Here is a 20,711-nt window from a genome sequence, read left to right as displayed (position 1 = left end):
TTTTAATTCAGCCCATATTAACTTCATTCCAAAATATTCTCTTATTCCCCGAATCAATTCCACCTTTCTTATTTAATTAATGCAACGGAAGCTCTGTAAGATTGCTGACATCGACAAGTTCCCACACTCGGAGTGAAGGGATAAAAATGTGTCGAACTAAGACATTCTTTTAAAAGATCTCTATAATTCCCTTAGGAAAATCGACACGTGTAAAGAATTCCCTATCAAAATCTCACAGTATGTAATGACGGGTATAAATCTTTCATTAGCTTTTCCTCATTTTCGCTCTTGTTCTGTGTTGATTTGCTCGTATGTATATATATATATATATATATATATATATATATATATATATATATATATATATATAAAATTTTGTTCTGTATCAAGTAATTTAGTCAGATATATGATTGCACAAGGAGAGTTAAAAACTGATTATAAATTCTTATTCTGGTCCGATTCGTATTTAAATATGAAAATAGGAGATTGAAAAGTTGTTTCGCTTCTTATATAGAAGAAATGTGACAATGGAATAAATAACACGTGATTTCGAATTATACAAGGCACTTTTTCTTCATGAATACTTGAAAGAAAATTATTTATGTTTCAGATAAACACCCCGTACAGTTGAAGACAGAAACGTAGACACCCTGACGGTTGAATCAGTCGTATTCGTTGACGAAGTACTTTCTATAACTAAGAAAATCAATGAAATAAAATAGTTGTTTTTGATATGAATAGCAATGACCTTTCTTATAAAAGCAGAACTTATTATGATATTATAGAATCAGAAACTTGAATAATGATAGTTTATTTTCTTACCAACGCATAATCCATTCTTTTCAATTGCAGATGGTTTACAAATGCACTTTTTCTGTCCAAATTCAAAGCTACATGTGCCATAAGGACCACAATTGCATTCTAAAAATTAATTATAAAAATATTTTAAAGCTTAATTTATTCAAAGCAATTTTGAAACGAGCTACTTAAAACTAATATTTCCAACAATTCTATGCACATAAAATTAACAAATTTGCATCGGATAATCATGCATTATTTAAGTTGAATTTCAGTTAAATTTCATTTCGAAATTTGCTTTTATTCTATAATATTTATAAGATAAATTATCTGCATGATTCATTGAAATTTTGCTTTGAATCGATACATACATATATATACGTACACTATTTTTAATAGTAACTGCAGTACTCACAATAAAAATAAATTAAGTAAATGATGATAAGTAATTTTAGAAGTCTAAAACCTTTATTAATTTGTCTGGTTTTAACAAGTTTTAGATATAAATTTAATTACCGTAAGGTATTAATTAAAGTTATCTCATTTTTTTTTCATTAAAATTGATTAGATCAAAGTACATTTTATAATAAAATAGATGGAACGTTAAATTTTTGCTGTTTTTTTACAAAATTTCATGTCATTGCTTTAAAATATATAGTTATTTTCAGATGAAGATTATCTAAAAGGTATTTCATTCTTAAATATCTTAATTATCTTGCTTATGTCAAAATGTCTTCAAACATGTGTCATCAAACGCAAGCAATATCACTTAGCATAAATTCAATACATTTGTAAAAAAATTGCAAGTTAGAATTTAACTCCATGAGGTAATTCTTATTATTAAAGAATATTGTAATTTAAAATTCTAGAAATAAGTTCTATTTACTTATGAAAACCAACATCTGCTATCAGTTGACTTTTAAGCAAGTACCTGGGTGTCCAAGCTTTGTTTGGCATTTTTTTTTCTGTTAAACTGTAAATGAAATCCTATCCTATGGCTCGTTTATAGTCATAATCGAAATCTAATTGAATTAACGCGGGATCAAACATGAGAAAAATGCAGTCTGAAACCCTAACCACTACCCCATGTCTGATACGCTTATGCAAGTCATGTATAGCCGAATGTCAATATTTAGTTGCATAAAAAAATTTCTTTCGTGTAAAATCGTGATTTTTCGGGAAAGATACCTATACAGATAAATTTAAAATGAAAACCCTATCTAAATATAAAATTTAATCTAAACCTTTAAAGCCATTTTCGAGATACACGAAATAAATTTATATATATATAAAAGAATTGCTCGTTTAAAATTATAAGATTTAAAAGTATTGAAATAGCTGTTAAATGTAAATTTGATAAAGAAAGAATATTTTACCAGCACAATATCCATTGACTTGTGAATATCCAGAATAACAACTGCAATTTTTGTTCCCAGCCCAATCCAAGGAGCAAGATTTTGAATTCGGACCGCAATAACAATCTAGAATAAGAAAAAAAAAACATATTTATTTTAAATAGCCCACACATTGAATTTCACAAGCTTTAATATAATAGAAGGCAATATTTAAATTGCTAGTTGAAATACCATTAATCATGTAAACTATTTCATAACGAAACTTACTCTAATTAATAAACTGGATGCGAGTTTTTCATTATGTCCATGAAATACTCCATAACTGTATTTGTAACTTAAAACTGACTATCAAAACAAAGAGTCACCAATATAACCTCCACTTGTGGGCGACAATAATGCACATTACATTTGTATCAAAAATAGCATACATTTCGCCAGAAGTATTACTATTCTATCAAGAATAATAGGTCATTTTCTAATTGAATCAGAGAAATGAATTGATCAGAGATTAAAATTAGTATAAAACAAGAATTTAATTAAGGATAATTTATTTTTAAGGTTGTACTAATTGTATATGGAAGTTAGAACAATAATGCATTTCCAATTTATTATTCAGCTCAATAATAATGCAGAAGTTCAACTAGAAATAAATAGAACAAATTTCTTCTGTTTTTCAGATAGACACAACTGCAATCTAGAACGATTGCTATCTTCGAAAGATGATGAAGGAAAAGAAAAAAAAATGCTTTAAAAAATACTTACCAGGAATTGTTGATGAAAGAATTGTGCTCAGCAAGCCTGACGAATCTGTGGTAGTTGATGTGGTAGAAGTTGACGTACTAGATTCAATGACTATGGAATAAAAGTAAAACAAAATTCTCTCTTACAGAATAAAAAGAATATCGTCAGTCAGTTTTAATAAAACATTAATATAAATAATAAGCACAGAAAGCACAACAGTTACTGAAAATGAATAATTTCACAAGTATCTTTTTTTTATTTTTAACTGAAACTGATAATTTATTTTTAATTCTGATTCTTATTCAGTTTTCAGGACATATAAAGATATTTTATTTTGTGCAATAAGAAACAAAAATTATTTAAAAGGTTTTCTATTTTTTATCAGTCATAATTTGTAATATGAATAAAAGATTAAATAAAGTAAACTTACAGAAATTATGTACTTTTTTCCAAAGCTTGAAAACTTTTTAATTGTCTGGATGACGTGTAAGGGATAATGTATCAAAAAATTACGTTCCTAGATTTCTTTAGAATAGTTATAAATTTTACTTCACTGTATAAATGGAAATCGGTCATCAAACAGCTATATAATTATTAAACTATTAATGAATTTTACATAGTTTTAATGACATCAAAGCACCTTTTATCATCATATTTTTTGATAAGAATTAATGGAATTCATTTTTGAGCTCACTATCTATTGAAACACAAAAGATTCTCCTAAGAAGTTTTTTTCTATAATCAAGACTGAATGGTATTAATTCAAATCACACGATTTAAGGAAAGAAATGTATTTTATTCAAAACTGCAAGACCTTTTTAAATCAGGGTAAAATCTGTATTAAAATATGAATCGGTTTTAAAAGCTCAGTACTATTTTTCCGATATTAATGTATTTGCAATGTTTAATACATGTACTCATAAAAAACAAAACTATATCGAAATAAAACAGTTCAAGAATTGGAAGTATTGTCTTCTGCAATAACCGTAATCGTAGATGTAATCGAAGTAGAAGTAATTTAACCCAATTATTATATTTTCATAAGAAACGATATTTCACTTAATTTCAATATAAATTCTGAAATACATATTCTTCGTACCATCCGGGAAAGATTTATGATAAGATAAACATATATGGCTGTATATATAATAAAAATAGTTTTTTAACCCTCGAAAACTATAACATTGAAGAAAAACTTTTTTTGTAGAAAAAAATTATTGGAAACTTCTAAAACTTTATTGATTCAATTTACAATAATCTCCTACATATACCAGCAACTTTAATTTAAAGCCATGAAAACACTACAAGTTCTGACAGAATTTACGAAAATGTATATGCAACAAATATAAATCCATAAGCTCTTATAAAATCTGATAAGATTATGATCCTAAGCGTCAACGTATAACACATGACATTGTTTAAATTTAGATGAACTTACGATGCTTTACTCTTCCCAAAGCTGCTGAATACGATTTTATTGATTAAATTCACAGAAAATTGAGAATGTATAGAAAAGGTAATATTATCATTATGCTGCCAATTCTTGAATGGTGGCCCCTCAAAAAGGAATAATTAGCAAAGGAAAATGAGACATACATTTAAAACTAGAATAACTGGTCACATTTAAACTCGAAATTTTTAACTAATATTTACATAACAAACTGTTTCTATCGTATATTTATGATTCGATATAAACTACTGGTAGCAATAACAACTTACATGCAATAATTCTGTAATGCATTTCTACGAACACTTTTTTGAATGATCAAAATACGTCTTAAAATAACGTGTTAAACCACTCTAAATTTCGAAATAAATTTTCTTTTATAAAATAAATGGACTCAAAATGATTGTCTTAAAGGTGCAATTTCAATCATGCAAATAAGAAGTCATTTGTTGTCTTGTCGTATGAATACAGATCTTGTGGAGCCGTATTTATTGAAAGTGTGGTTACAAGCTTATTAATAAAGAACCGTTTTACTCAAATGGCGCAAAATATGTGAATTTTATGAACTGTCTGGCTAGTTGGTAGAGATTCATAAGGCACAACACCACGACAATTAAAGAAAAAGTCATTACTATCTTGACATTTGAGTAAATTGAACATAGGTTTTCCGGTATTGCCTATCATTTTAAGTTCCATTCTTTTAAAGTAAGAACTGTCTGTCTAGTTGGTAGGAATTCACAAGGCACAACACCACGACAATTAAAGAAAAAGTCATTACTATCTTGACATTTGAGTAAATTGAACATAGGTTTTCCGGTTTAGCCTATCATTTTAAGTTCCATTCTTTTAAAGTAAGAACTGTCTGTCTAGTTGGTAGAGATTCATAAGGCACAACACCACGACAATTAAAGAAAAAGTCATTACTATCTTGACATTTGAGTAAATTGAACATAGGTTTTCCGGTATTGCCTATCATTTTAAGTTCCATTCTTTTAAAGTAAGAACTGTCTGTCTAGTTGGTAGGAATTCATAAGGCACAACATCACGACAATTAAAGAAAAAGTCATTACTATCTTGACATTTGAGTAAATTGAACATAGGTTTTCCGGTATTGCCTATCATTTTAAGTTCCATTCTTTTAAAGTAAGAACTGTCTGTCTAGTTGGTAGGAATTCATAAGGCACAACACCACGACAATTAAAGAAAAAGTCATTACTATCTTGACATTTGAGTAAATTGAATATAGGTTTTCCGGTATTGCCTATCATTTTAAGTTCCATTCTTTTAAAGTAAGAACTGTCTGTCTAGTTGGTAGGAATTCATAAGGCACAACACCACGACAATTAAAGAAAAAGTCATTACTATCTTGACATTTGAGTAAATTGAACTTAGGCTTTCCGGTTTATCCTATCATTTTAAGTTCCATTCTTTTAATGTAAGAACTTTTCCTGTATTACTACCATACATGCAGGCTTCAATACCTGTATAAATACATTTTAGAAAAGAATTGCGAAGAAAAAACAATTCACGGGCGACTTGAATACGTTGGCGTTTTTGGAAACGGCCTTTTAAAAAGTTACCATAAATGATATTTTAAAAATGTCTTGACAGGAACCAAATGGCATGTGAACTTATCCGTTAATAAAAAACGGCGAGCCTCAAGCGCCAGTTTTCTGACCTGGTTGACATTTTCATCATTTATCGAAGTGGGTATGATGTATTCTCTATCTGCATGTTTATATCAATCAAATGCTGCTGCTCCCGATAAATAGTTGTCTTTAACATTTCAAATGTTTCACTAGAAGGAATATCATTGCCAACACAAAATTTAATGGAATTTTACTTTTTCATACAGTAAGTATAGAAGAAATGTTTCCATGTTTCAAAATTCCCTGAGCCTATAAAACGCATTTTTTGTCAATATGTCTGTCTGTCGGTGAACACGATATCTCAAAAAAAAAAAGCTTTCGGCTAGAAAACCGAAATTTGATATATGGAATTATGACCAAATTTGTCGATTTGCATCAAATTTTTAATGGAATTCACTCATAGGAAATCTGTCTGGTTGTTCAAGTACAAATGGACTTCGATAACAACAAAATGCAAAAAAATTTGATTAATAAAATTCCATACACAGCTTTAGAATATATATATATATATATATATATATATATATATATATATATATATATATATATATATATATATATATATATATATATATATATATATATATATATATATTTCTTAACCAAATCCGTCAAGAAAGAATTGTCTGTCGGTTTGTATTTTCCATGCATGTAAACGCAATGACTAAAAAAAGGCAATGGAATTTGGTATATTATCTTGTAACTGAAGTTGTGTGTTAAATTTTGATGTCATTCAACTAGCAAAAAAAGTCTTCTAAAATGCGTATTATTACGATTACTTTGTAAAAAATATAAGATTCTTAAGATCTATATTTCGTAACTGGCATTCATCCGTGTCACATGCACGGCATTTCTGGACTTACTAAAGATCGCCATTTTCAAATGATTACGAACTTCATTGGAAAGTATGAGAGGCAATTTATTACTGGTCTTTACCCAGTAATAAATTTCGGAAAATAAACAAGGTGATCTCTTTAGGGGCAAATATATTTTCAGATGATAAAATGAAAAAAATAAAATTACTTACTTTCAGCAGATGTTCATAGAAATCGTGAAAATGCTTGATTAAAATTTGCAGACGATGTAAACCACAGATATATCTTAAACGAAGGATTTCGGATACTTTTTAATCACAGTATCACATCCTCTTTTAATACAATAACAATAATAAATTCATAGAAATATGATAAATATGGTCTTAGTAGACTCTATCTTTTGCAATATAATTTATGTAACGGGATATTTTTTACTTAATCGCTTGTGCTATATATTTTATGTTTCAGATTTTTATAAATTTTTGAAGATAAAATTCTAATTGCAAAAGTTCGCCTTTATATAAGATGCTAAAAGTTTTAGATAATAGCATATGACTGATTTATAATGAGACATCATTTCAAGAAATTTAATTTTCTTCTTCTGAATATGATTTAAATTTTTAAGGATACATTTATACATCTGAAAATGAACTGCTGTTCTTTAAGAATTTTAGATTCACATTGTTTGTATGTACAATAAATAAATGAATTGTCTCTATATGTAGACATTGATACAGTTCATACTTGGTACGTTTAGTAAAAAAATTTTTAAATTCAATAATTTCAATTTATTAATTCAATTCAATACCAATTTATTAATTCAATAATAATTTCTTAAGGCGATTCTGCGCCATCTATGAAAATAAAAGAATGATAATAATCTTTCTTACCAACACATTTTCCATCTATTTCGACAGAATAAGGACTGCAAACGCATTTCTTTCTACCATATTCAAAATGACATAAACCATGAGAACCGCAATCGCATTCTATGAAATGATAAGAATTATATGTATCTTGTATTAAAAATAAAATGAAAGATTTCATATTTTCAAAGATATCAAAATTCAAAATTTTGGTAATGTTAATCTTTAAAGTATTAAATATGATAAAACTGAAAAAAATGGGAGAAATACATCAATATTGAGTAAAACATATTTTAACATTAATCTTGGGAAAAAAAATGTTTCGTGTTCGATAAATAACTCTTATGTAAATTTTATCATCGGAGACATAATTTAAAAAGATTTACTTATATATATATATATATATATATATATATATATATATATATTATATAATAGTAATATAATATATATGTTTCTGTGAAATATAGTTTATAATTCAGCAGAAATAGATAACATATCTTCATATAATTGTGTAGACAAAGTCACATAGGAAATTAATATTGTTACGAAATTTTTTTCTACAAATATCGCCACTCAATTGTAATAACTCAGCGCATTTAATCGCTAGTTCAGCAGCTTGCTTGCTGTCTAATCCTCTAAAATCTTTTACTTGTCGGCGACTCCGACTCCTCTCACACACGACTTCTTCGCAGCTTCAGAGTGACCGTCTTTTATAGTTCTGGGGCTAGAATCTTCAGACCAATCAGGACGTCTCTGTGTGTATCTCGGTTCCTACTGGATGGATCGTGAAACTTCTCGAATTTTCCAGTATGATCCATTTTGTCGCCACTGTCATCACCAAACCGCCAAATGGTCGCCAAGCTCAGCACGCACAGGACAGATCTTACAAAGGTTTTAACGGTTTTTCCAGGATGACACTATTCGTGCCGGGTAACAAAATTACAGATTTATAACAATATATTACTTTAAACAAGATAAATAAATGTAATCTCGTAGCCTTATTTTAGCAGCTAGCATGCCATGTAAATCTCATGCATGCTAGATCATGTAAATTTCATGTAAATCATGTAAATTTTCATTTTCTACAAACTGAAGAAACGATTTTCAAAATACTAAAATATGATAATCTAAAACAAAAGCGTGAAAAGAGAAAGAAAAAAAACTGTACATCCTTTTTAAGAAATTGTTAAGGTCTATCATCAGCAATGATAAGCTGTCAATGCCTAAGACTTATCCGAAGAAATGTAGGAAAAGGTCTGTGTGATCAAAATTCCTTAAAGGATTATTTACTAGAAGCTATGAACATAATCTATGTTTATTCATCTTTTTATTTCTATTTCTAGTTTATTTCATCTTTCACAACGGGGATTTAGTTCTCCCTTCGGTAAACTTCAGGTAGAATAAATTTAATAAACGACAAACGCAGGACATCAATTGGATCAAATCCTTTTCATGATTTAAAACTTAAAGTCAAAAGTTATTATTTTGTTCAAACGTAATCAGAGAAATGATTTTTAATATTGTTACGAAATTTCCGGGGTTCGTTTGGATAGTGGGAGTTATATGTTGTGGAGAACACTCAATCAGCAGGCGGCAGTAGAAAATGAAACAACGACGTTTATTTACACGAATACACACAGGACAGCACAAAGGCGACAACTATATACAGCAGAGAAGACAATTATCTTCAGCCGAGACGTGCAGCAACAACAGCATACACAGCAGCATATAACAAGACTCTACTGCAGACAGTAGCGCACAGCTTAGTTCAGCACTAACTTCACTCCGTCGCTGCTCCGCTTATCTCTGGAAGGCCAGTTCTTTAACATCGATTCCGACTACTCTCTCCGATCTGGTTCACGACTCCTTAATTCACCACTCCTCCCCGGCAGCTGCAGCTCCTTTTATAGGTCTTAGGAGGCGGGGTTAGAAGCCTCTCAACCAATCAGGAACGTTCGAGGCATATCTCCGTTCCTACTGGGCGGATCGGGAAAATTCTCAATGTTTCGAGTATAATCTATTTTGGCGCCAAAGTCGCCAAATGGTCGCCAAGCTCTGGGACCCCCTATGAAACCAACTATGCTGGGAAGCCGCATCACAGATTCGTAACAATATGATACTAATTGATATACTTGGCCTAGATAGGGATTAAAATTCTTTCATGTGTTACATTTTTAACTTTTGTAGAAATTATTTTTGTAAAAGATATTGCAATATACTAAACCTTTTTCCTTATATTAAAAGAAATGAGATTTTAAAAATAGTTGTAGAGTGGTTTAAAGTCTTGATGATGTCCAGCAAAGGCGTATCTTTAAATTTTATTAATTCACGTGTTAAATTAATTAAAGAATTAACTACATTTGAAACAAAAATTATACTAAAATGAAATCGCTATCGTGGTAAATGTAAGAGATGTATTTTGAATTTTAAGAAGGATTAAACTTTTTCGGAACAATTTCTTCCGAATTTCGGTAAGAAAGAGAAGTCAAAATGGGTGATTAGTTTCACAGTTTAAAGCAATTGTTGTTGTTGAACATCAGTTTCATCAGCTCTCAAGATCTTTGCTTGCCTAAGTTCAAACGATATATTTACACCAAATTTTAGGCCGGTAAATCATTAAATTAGTATATTAAAATAAATAAAAGCTTGCTAAATTGCTATGCATTAAAATAAAACAGAAATTTTAAGAAGTAGTGGTAGAGTAGTTCAAAGTTAGCATTCATTTTAATGCGTATAAAATATTTTTAGATTAATAACAGGCGAATAATTTATTGTTCAAAAAACGAATTTTATATCATTGAAATTGTAAAATTTTGCGCTTGCTAATGTTTTAAAAATATTTCTTCTGGAAATAATTTCCTTTAAATCAACAGTAGAAAAATGAAAAACTTTAGTCCAAACAAATTCTAGCTTATTAAATATGTAAGTACCTTTATGAATTTTGAAACAACGTTTCAAAATTCTTTATCTTAACAAGTGTGGAAATATTGGTTAAAATCAACCCAGTCATTTTACATACATAATCAGAAAGATCTTTATATAGATTAATATAATGAATACATTGAGAATCAAAAATATATAATTCCAAATTATGTTTAAAATCTCTTCATGATGACATATGCATACTTTTTGAGTGAAAGTGATATACATACCAATGCATTTTCCGTTTAACTCAAGTGTTAAAGGAGCACAAGTGCATCTCTTACCACTCGCATGAAGTTCACATATTCCGTACACACCACAGTCGCATTCTGCAACGTAAAAGTTTATCATAAATGTGCTTACAAATTAGGTTACAAAATTAGAAAGCAGATCATAAAATTCAAGATTTTTCAAACGTTCGTATTCCTAAAACTCTGTTTTAGGCTTAATGATAGAGGCTGTGCAGCCAAATGGTTGAGTTTTTGTTTCACGATTGGGGAATCATGAATTCAAAGGCCAATCCTAACCATAGGTCTATGACGACTGGAAATTACAAAGGCAAAGGATTCTCTCATAGAACGGTGGCCTCGGCTTCGGAATAGGAAGAGTCAGAATTCAAGCCTTGATTAAGAGAATAAGTCAATCATCTAACTCTCCGACCCGCCACGAAGGCACACGGATTTAAATCATAAAACTGAATGACCGGACCACCGCAGCAGCAACATTGGCGGGAACTGTGGTTGAGTCCTAAGAGCCGTCACCGGCCACGGTACAACCCTCCCCGAAGAAAGTACGTCCCATCATCGATGGGAGGAGTCAGATCCCTCACCTATTAGTGTACCCTCCAGGGTGGCGAGATCCAACCACCATGCCGGAAACATCTCATTCTCATTTCGAGATGCCCCCCGGGGGTGTGATTAAGAGAATAAATCATCCGTGTATATAGAGCGTATTGAATCTGTTGTTGAGTTCTTGACACGATCCGATTATGAATGAAAATCTGAAAGTCTATCACAAAATGGTCCTTGTGTAAGTTTGAAATAGAATTCAGATATAATTGGAAGGAAAAAAACTGAAGTAAAATTTGAATATAGTCTTTAAATTTCGATCACCGGAAAACCAACCAATTGCTAATACCAATGTCTAAAAATCTTATTATGTACTTTCGGTTTGACCCCAGAAGAAAAGTCATATTTTCTTTATTGTATTGAAGTCATTACTTCATATTTACATTCAAGTAGATAATATTTTAAGATAAGTACCAATTAGATATTGGTAATATTGTTCATTATTTATTTGGCAACCACAAAAGAACTTTCTAAGTATATTACAAACTTTATATTCTTGATCTAATTAGCCTTGGTAATTATTCCAGATTTTTATTCATCATATTATTCAATTATTTATATCTATAGAATTTTAACCTTGAATGTTTCAGGTTATGTAATAAAGCAACCAAAATGTGTGGCAACAACCACACTGATATATTTGCAGGTATGTTTGGAAATTATTGGAATACCATGTAAAGTTTCTCCACATTTCCAAATCAAACTTAGGGCAGCGTCATATATTGATGATTTCAGCAGTGGCACAAATGAATTGATCTTAATCATTAAAATATAAGGAACAAGGGAAGAACTGTGTTTCCAGCTTTGTCTTTCAAAGATGGCATGTGTCAAAAGTGCTAGAAAAATTAGGTAAAAAAATACATATAACGCATAGAGAGATTCTTACCTTCTTCCAGAATATTCTTGTCATGCCAATGAGCTCTAAATCACTATACAGAAAAATTCCAAGACATGAAGATGAAAAGACTTATTTTCCCATAATAATATACATTTTAAGTAGATATTTATTTATCTTACCATAACATTTTCCATTTTCTCGTTTTGCTTGTCCTGATCCACAGAGGCAGTTCTTTTTGTTGTTCTCATTCAGATTGCAAATTCCTACTCCACAGTCACAATCTAAGAAGAAGTATTAATGACGAAATATCATAAATTGATGAATATTATATGGTAACAATTGAATAATATATATTGTTGTTTTTTTGTCTGCGACTCTAATTAAACAACTCTTTAACCAAAAGCTCATCCATAATGTCACGTATTGGTTCAAAAATTAATAACTAAATTGAGTGTGGAAAGATATTTCTGATGGTTGCTTGGAAAACTACTTTACTAACGGAGGAGTCCTCAAAGTAATTTACATAGTAAGATAATTTGAATTTATATACTTCGGAATATTGGAACGTTCGAATTTTATTTTCAAAGATAAGAAACATTCCCTATACCTCTCAAAAGGGGTTGATATACAAGAGAGGTTCCCTCTTACCTTATGACTGTTATTTAAATGTATACTCAAACATCTTTTGAGAATTCTCAGTAAACTTCTTCGTTGAGCATCTCTGACGAAAAAACCACGTGCTTCGAGTATTTAATCAATCATGATGAATGGAAAAAAGGGTATTCGAAGGTATTTTGGTATCTGAAGCACTCGCTGTAGCTACGTTGAACCGGAGTTTCTGGACTTTCAGTTATCATAGCGTTAATGAAAAGAAAGCTCATTTTTTAATTTATTTGTTGGAAAAACAAATAAGAAAGATGAAGATGGCTTGGTTGGTAGGACGTTGGATTCGCATTTCTTGGGTTGAGAGCTTAAACCCCGCAGGCTGAAGACTCTCCGTGTACATCACTGTTGGTACACATATAAATCTGTCGTAGCGACAAAGTCCTCCAAGTCTAGGCAGTGCCACTGCGAGTACTGGAACAGAGCTGATCGTTCCTTGATTCAGGTCTAAATTAGGATTTGTGAATGAGATGCATGAATGAAGTCCGCCCCGTGAAAAGGTCTGTGCGCATGAGTGTCTAAGACATATTCATGGCCCTAGATGGCGCTACTGAAACAAGAGATAATAAAACTAGGCATAAAATCCTTTGACCTTATCAGCGGGCTTGTCTATGATAAGTGTCATAAGCAACAACAATAACATATAAGTATATTTGCTTTGCGGTGATGTTCTTGTCGTCTAGGAAAACTCACCAACATATGTGCCAAAAATAGGATATTTGAAGAAAGGCGTGATTGGAAAAATCAATGAAATAAATTATTCCGGACTTTGATTGTGGAAAGCAGAATTTATGTTCTTTAAGCACGATTGCTTTGATAACCTTGAAAATTTTGAATATATCCATCAAGTTGTTCAGGCGTTTGGTTAGAGGTCTTTTGTGGATGAGTGAAGAAATACGCAAGACCATGTTCATTCTGTAAATCAATCTGCATTTTTTATGCATTCTGCATACTTTTATTCTTTATACTTTCTGCATACTTTTATTCTTTATACTTTCTGCATACTTTTATTCTTTATACTTTCTGCATACTTTATTTTTCTTACTTTATTTTATACTTTAATTTTTCTGCTTTCTGTATACTTTTTCTCTCAAAACAAAATATGTGAAACATTGTTCTGTTCCCTCAGAATCAATGTGTCTGAGTAAAGAGTAAGCAAAATTAAAATATGTCAATTTCACAGCCCTCAATAATTTATCGAAATGCTTGGAATGTGTCTTAATAAAGCTATCCAGACTTTAAAAATTTAATTTCAACTCGGCATTTTCAGGAATCTCCATTTCAGACCTACCTGGGTTCGAAAAAGTGAATATATTTTTAGAATTATGTTTACCAGTCTGTCTACGAACGCGATATTCCAAAAATGCTTTGATTGTTGAAGAGTGAAATTCGGCATATGGTCATTACACTAAATTTGTAGCTTTCTATCGACCGTTGAAAAAAATTCATTCAAAGTTCGGCTGTCTCAATATACACTTGTGGTGACGCTTTATAAGCCAGATAACAGCTACGAGACATGAGAAATTTCTTTTGTCTAGTGGTCTTGTTACTCGGCTACGAACCCAAAGGTTGCGAGTTCGATCCTCGCCTATCGCCAGTAGCAACATTGGTGACCCGATGACGTGATACGCAAAAAACCTTCATACAACTGTTGTAGCGCCCTCTACCAGAAATAAATAAAATCAAAGCTGATAAATAATCAGCCAAAAAAAAAATGAAGCTGATAAACAATCGGCCAATAAATAAAATATGAAGCTGATAAATAATCAGCCAAAAAAAAAAAAAAAAAATTGATAAGACGCTACAGCCAATATATCACCACTAATAACAGCAAAAACAGGACAAAAAATCGTTCGTCTCATCTCCGACGAACTGAAGGGAGAGTAATGTGGTGACGCTTTATAAGCCAGATAACAGCTACGAGACATGAGAAATTTCTTTTGTCTAGTGGTCTTGTTACTCGGCTACGAACCCAAAGGTTGCGAGTTCGATCCTCGCCTATCGCCAGTAGCAACACACTAAGACGATAATTACAAAACGAAAAGAGCCTGATGGATGAAATTTGGATCACATTCTTTACAATCCAAAATGGCGATACCTATTAAATATGAAGCCAAATCCATCATGGTATTGAACATCTGCTGGTACGTACTTTCAAAAGCATGTAAATACAGTAAGTCAAAAATGCAATTACTTAAACCAGCGTTTCTCAACCTTTCAATATTCGCGGCCCAGTTTTCAATCATAATTTTCATCGCCTCCCCCCGGTTACAATAAAATGTATACAACAATAATGTAAATTGAGTATTTTGGATTCTGTTTTTAAATTATTTTTAACTCACTGCCAAAACAAGAGTAAAAGCGAACCAACATTGGTTCGCTTTTCGAAATACGCAACAACCAATTTTGCATTTTGAACAAGCGGGCGGTGAAGAGATGAAGCGAATGAAAGCGGGGAAAAGTTAAATATTGTATTTGAAATGAAAGCCAAACAGAGGGATAAAGTTAAAAGAGTATGAAAGTAGAAAAATTCGTTAATGAAAGTTAACTTAGACGGGGTGAGCTAAATTTAGAAACTGGGAATACATTTTTTTGAATAATTAAAAAAAAACAGAAGCATGATTAAACACAAGAGAAAAAATAAACAATGTTTGTGGAAGAGAATCCACACGAATGTTATGTATGTTTTCGTATTAATTCAATTCACCATATTAAATATTCACGGCAGCAGATTTATACAGACTCATGGATAAATTTTAAGTGAAAGTAAGCAAGCATTAGAGATATTCAAGCATCAACAAATACACAGACGAGGAAAATAAAATCAAGAAAATATTCAAGAAAGTAAATGAAGAAGAAAGGCCCCTGTGTATCATTTGCTCAAAAATGTTGGCCGCAGACAGCATGAAACCTAATAAACTTAAACGACATCTGGAAACGCTTCATAGTGAGTACATCAACAAACTCAGAGAATTCTTCGAATTAAAACACTAAAATCATATATGAAGCAAAAATCCTTTTTTAAAGAAACTTTGTCTGTGAATAAAAAAAACTTTAATTGCATCTTACAAAGTTCATATAAAATAGCCAAATGTAAAAAACTTCACACCATTGGTGAAGAGCTTATTTTACCAGCAGCAATTGAGATTGTAGAAACTATGTTTGGAGACAATTTTTAAAAACAATTGCAGTCCCTACCTCTTTCAAATGATGCTGCTGCTCTTCGAATTGGCGATATAGCTGAAGATGTACGGTGTAAGCTTTTCTCGAAGTTGCGTGACATATTGTTTTCAATACAGCTTGACGAAGCAACAGATAGTAATAAAGATGCTCATTTAATTGCCTATGTTCGAATTTGTGATAATATGTCAGTAGTAGAAGAACTACTTTTCTGCAAATCAATAGAACTCAAAACAACTGCGCTCGCATTATTTGCTATTTTAAATGATTTTATGAACGAGGCAAACATAGAATGGAAAAATTGCGTCGAAATACGCAACGATGGTGCTCGTTCAATGTCCGGAAGATTCCAAGGTATACAAGCACTTGTAAAACAAAAATCACCTCAGTGCATGATCCACAGAGAAGCTTTGGCTTCGAAAGAAATGAGTCCTGGTCTGAATATTGTGTTAACTACGGTTGTAACCGTAGTAAATTACATAAAAATGAGTCCCCAGAAATTGAGGATCTTTTCCGCACTTTGTAAAGACATGGGTTCAATACATTCAGCGTTACTGTTTTATTGCGAGGCAAGATGGTCAGCACGTGAGAAATTTTTGCAACTTGTTTATGAATTAAGAGAAGAAATCGCCATTTTCCTAGAAGAAGAAAATACACCGGTGGCCGAGAATTTTCGCGATAGTTTATTTGTGATGAAATTGAGGTGCTGGTCGACATATTCGAGAAATTAAATAAGTTGAATCATCAACTCCAAGGTGCAAATACATATATGTTGGATACGAATGATAAAGTTAATGTGTTTTGTAGAAAATTGGAATTGTGGAGCAGAAATTTAAAGCAAAAAACCTAACAATGTTTGCAAATGTGGATGATTGTACTGAAACTTACAAGGCTAAAGAAGAACATGTAAAAGTTGTTTTTGAAACCATTGGAAATCATTTAGCCATGGTGGCAAAGAATTTTAAAAAAATATTTTCATGCTGACGACAAACTGATAGCAAGTTACGAGTGGGTTAGGGATGCATTTCATAAGACTCCCGAAGGACTCTCAATTAATGAGGAAGAAAAATTCATAGACTTCACGACAAGTGGCGAAACTAAAAGACAATTTAGTCACTATAGACGATCACTATTTGAATTTTGGGCAGGAATAAGGATGATTTTTCTGCACTAAAAACAAGGGCATTTCACATTCTATTACCATTCAACATCCTACCTTTGTGAAACTGGATTTTTTGCTGTGGCTCCTTTGAAGACAAAATATAAAACAGAACTGAGAGTAGCTATTTCTAATATTAAGCCTTCCTTCGAAAAACTTTGCTCTGCAAGATAGCCCCAAGGAAGTGACTAATAATTATTAAATTAGTTTTTAATTTAGTATGTTTTTATTATGTAAGTTTAGTCGAAATGTATTTTGTTTTCAATGTGTATGTGTGCTTTCCTTTCAGTCAGTTAATGAATTTTTTAAAATAATATTTTCTTTTTTTGGATATCTCGCCCCCCCCCTCTTGTGTGCTCGCGCCCCCCTGGGGGGGCGCGCCCCATAGGTTGAGAATCGCTGACTTAAACAAATGAAATTAGTATGTAATCATGTGGACATAATTGTAGGTCTACGATAAATTGTGTATTCAAACGGCTTTAAAAAGTTCATACAATGTGCGAATTTCGTTTTCTGGTAATTGTGTTTTAATAGTCTGCTAAAAATTGTAAGTCTTGGACTCTTACGTAACTGTTGTTTGCTTTTGGCATGCTATTCATAATACAAAAAATACATTTATTACATTGTACGAAAATATTTCAGGGAAGTTACACCCCCTTATCTTGTCTACATTTCAGAATCCTCAAATTTCGGTTCATAAAGCATTTGGCTCTTTAGAGATCCGTAAAAATGATGGTTGGTGACTTTAGTGACAAAATAGATAGTACTGGAAACTTTTAGAAATTTAGAGACTAAGACAATAGGAGCCGATGTATGTATGATGGTTCCTGAACCTGCTCTGTGCGCCTCTCGGGGACTATAAAAGACCGGCAGTCTCAAGCTGCAGTCAGTCGTGAATCGAGTCGTAATCGTGGAAAGAGTCTACGGAGAATAATTGGATCAGCCCAGCGAAGAGCTAGCGTTGTATCTAGCAGGCTGTCGTACAGCAGTGAGTCGGCTGTTGTATACAGCTAAAGAGAGGAGACAGTGGAGAATCGCAAACGTTTGGAGAGATCTTAGAACGAAAGTCTGCAGATTCCCTCTTTCTACTAAATTCTGTCTGGCCGGTTTATCTGCTGTGGCCGTTTTGACTACTGATTACTACTTGTGCGCTACTGTTTTTGTAGAGTGCTGCTGTGTTTTGCTTGTATTCATCTAGGCTGTATATTTGTTGCCTTTGCATTAGTGTCTTCGTGCTTAATAAATGTCGTCGTTGTTTTCTTCAAAAGGACTCTTTCTTTTCGACAAGCAAATCCGCGAAAGAACTCCGGAAGGATTCTCTAACAATATATTTAGGCATTAACTCTTGGATTAGAGATGTGAGAAAACGTTTTTTCAAAGTAACTTCTACCGTTTATTTTAGAGCATATATTGATTGAGAAGAAGTAGACGCTATAATATGATACAACAACACACTGAATCCTCAAACAACTCAATCATTTTAAGTATTCTTAACTTACTTGGTAGAACATACAATAAAATAATGGAAAAAAATGATTGTGGAGAAGCAGAAAAGGCTAAGATGATAGATGGAAAACGTATTAAAGTTAACGATTCAATTTGGCGAGTTTAATTTACCCAAATTAAATAGGCTTTAGTCTGCAATATACAGAGGGGTTATAATTAAAGTTTCACCTTGAAATGGTCATAAAAGGTAACCTACTGGACGACCATATGTTATCAAACTTAGTAATAGTTTAAAAAAAGATCATGTAAATTTCTTTTCCACAAAAAAAAAAAAAAAAAAAAAAAAAAAAACCTCACTCCTAAGGGTGGAAATAGGCTGTATGCAATATTGTTAAGCAAAATACGACATGAAGAAATCGGTTTCAAATGTGTTTAATCGTTTCTGAAACGTGTTACAAAATATATTCAATACGGTGTCCACCATTTTCTGAAAACAAGTTAAATCGCATTATTGCATTCTCAACAGGAGCTCTTAGCATATCAGGAGGAATGTTACGCACACATCGGTGCATTCGCATCTTTCAGTTCCGCCAAATTGTTTAGATTATCACCATAAACAGTGCTTTTGAGGTAACACACACACAACATGCTTTGTAACATATTTCAGAAACGATTAAACACATTTTAAATCTGTGTCTCCATGCCATATTTTGCTTAAAAATATTGCATACAGCGCCATTTCCTCCCTGATAGTGAGTTTTTGAACTTTTTTTGGCAGAAAAGAAATTCCCATGACTTTCTTTAATCAATTGTCAAGTTTGATAGCATTTGGTCCAGTAGTTTTCCTTTTATGACCATTTCAAAGTCGAACTTTAATTATAACCATCCTGTAAATACATAATTTTTTTCAAAAATCAACATTTTTTTTCGTATTTCCAATACCAAAACATTTCATACAAATTCGTGCAATGGACTTTTAATGGTCATTTCAAGGCCATTGAAAGTCATATGTGTGAACTATGCATGTAAGCTGTACGTATAAATTATGCGTGTAAGCTATACATAAACTATATGAATAGATTAAACGTGCTCCTTTCTAGCATTCAAAAAAGTTATCATAGATAATTTGCCTATTTTGCCTAAATTTGCCTACGAAGAATCTTCTTCAAATATATTATTACTTACCATAGCATTTTCCATCGATACCTTTTACTTGTTTCGAACCGCAGTGGCATTTCTTTATATTATTAGCATCTAGTACACAAATTCCATCTCCACAGTCGCAATCTAAACAAAAAGGATGCACAAATATTATGAGATTATCCTGGTGGAATCATCAATAATTGTTATTATCTAGTTTAAGAATTTTATAACTAATTTCTCGAGCTGACATGGACATACGTATCAATATAATATATTAAATTTTCAACAAACATAAGATACATAAGGTTGCCTCGAAGTCAGCTACACTTTATAGTCAGTTTAAAGTTCTTTCAATTGCAATGAAGTAGTATTAATAGTTACTATTCGGATTATATTTTTTTTACCTATATTTGAAAAACAAAAATTTAAAGATTTTTAGTTCCGAACATGAGACATCATTTCTGAATTATATCAAAAATATAAGGAAATGGGAATATTAAATTTCAAGCATATATTTCGAATACCTAAATGCATTTCAATGCATCATTTAAACAATACTAATAAAAATCGACTAAGAATTTTTATTTTAAAATAAAATGATTAGAAGTTTTTAGAAGACATAATAGATGCAAATTTTCGAAAGGAATTATCATTTGTTGCCAATTTTATCCATTTATCATTTATTGATAATTTATAAAAATAGAATAACAATAAAATATTTCGACAGTAAACTGTTTGCATTACATTATACCAAAAATATAAACCAATCCTTCGAGTAAAATGTTATTATCAATAAAATTAATCACTCAATTCTTGTAGAAACTAAATGAATTTTTTC

The 20,711-nt window shown here is 31.4% G+C and overlaps 1 protein-coding gene across 2 annotated transcripts in view; it reads right to left on the bottom strand.

Annotated features, from left to right (window-relative positions):
• The window catches only part of LOC129975624 (neurogenic locus Notch protein-like), a 49,157-nt gene that overhangs the window by 16,567 nt on the left and 11,879 nt on the right, over window positions 1-20,711 (bottom strand). For both annotated transcript variants that reach the window (XM_056088704.1, XM_056088705.1), the window contains 7 exons: window positions 19,916-20,017; window positions 12,462-12,563; window positions 10,827-10,925; window positions 7,696-7,794; window positions 2,916-3,005; window positions 2,175-2,279; window positions 823-921 (listed from right to left, as the gene is read on the bottom strand). In XM_056088704.1, coding sequence (XP_055944679.1) covers window positions 823-921; window positions 2,175-2,279; window positions 2,916-3,005; window positions 7,696-7,794; window positions 10,827-10,925; window positions 12,462-12,563; window positions 19,916-20,017 — 696 coding nt within the window. The remainder of the gene's footprint in view (window positions 1-822; window positions 922-2,174; window positions 2,280-2,915; window positions 3,006-7,695; window positions 7,795-10,826; window positions 10,926-12,461; window positions 12,564-19,915; window positions 20,018-20,711) is intronic.

This window comes from Argiope bruennichi, chromosome 7 (assembly GCF_947563725.1).
Source record: "Argiope bruennichi chromosome 7, qqArgBrue1.1, whole genome shotgun sequence".
In the NCBI taxonomy this organism is placed as follows: Eukaryota; Metazoa; Arthropoda; class Arachnida; order Araneae; family Araneidae; genus Argiope; species Argiope bruennichi.
The sequence above is the reverse complement of the archived record's forward strand: the minus strand, read 5'-3'. Positions and strand labels throughout refer to the sequence as shown.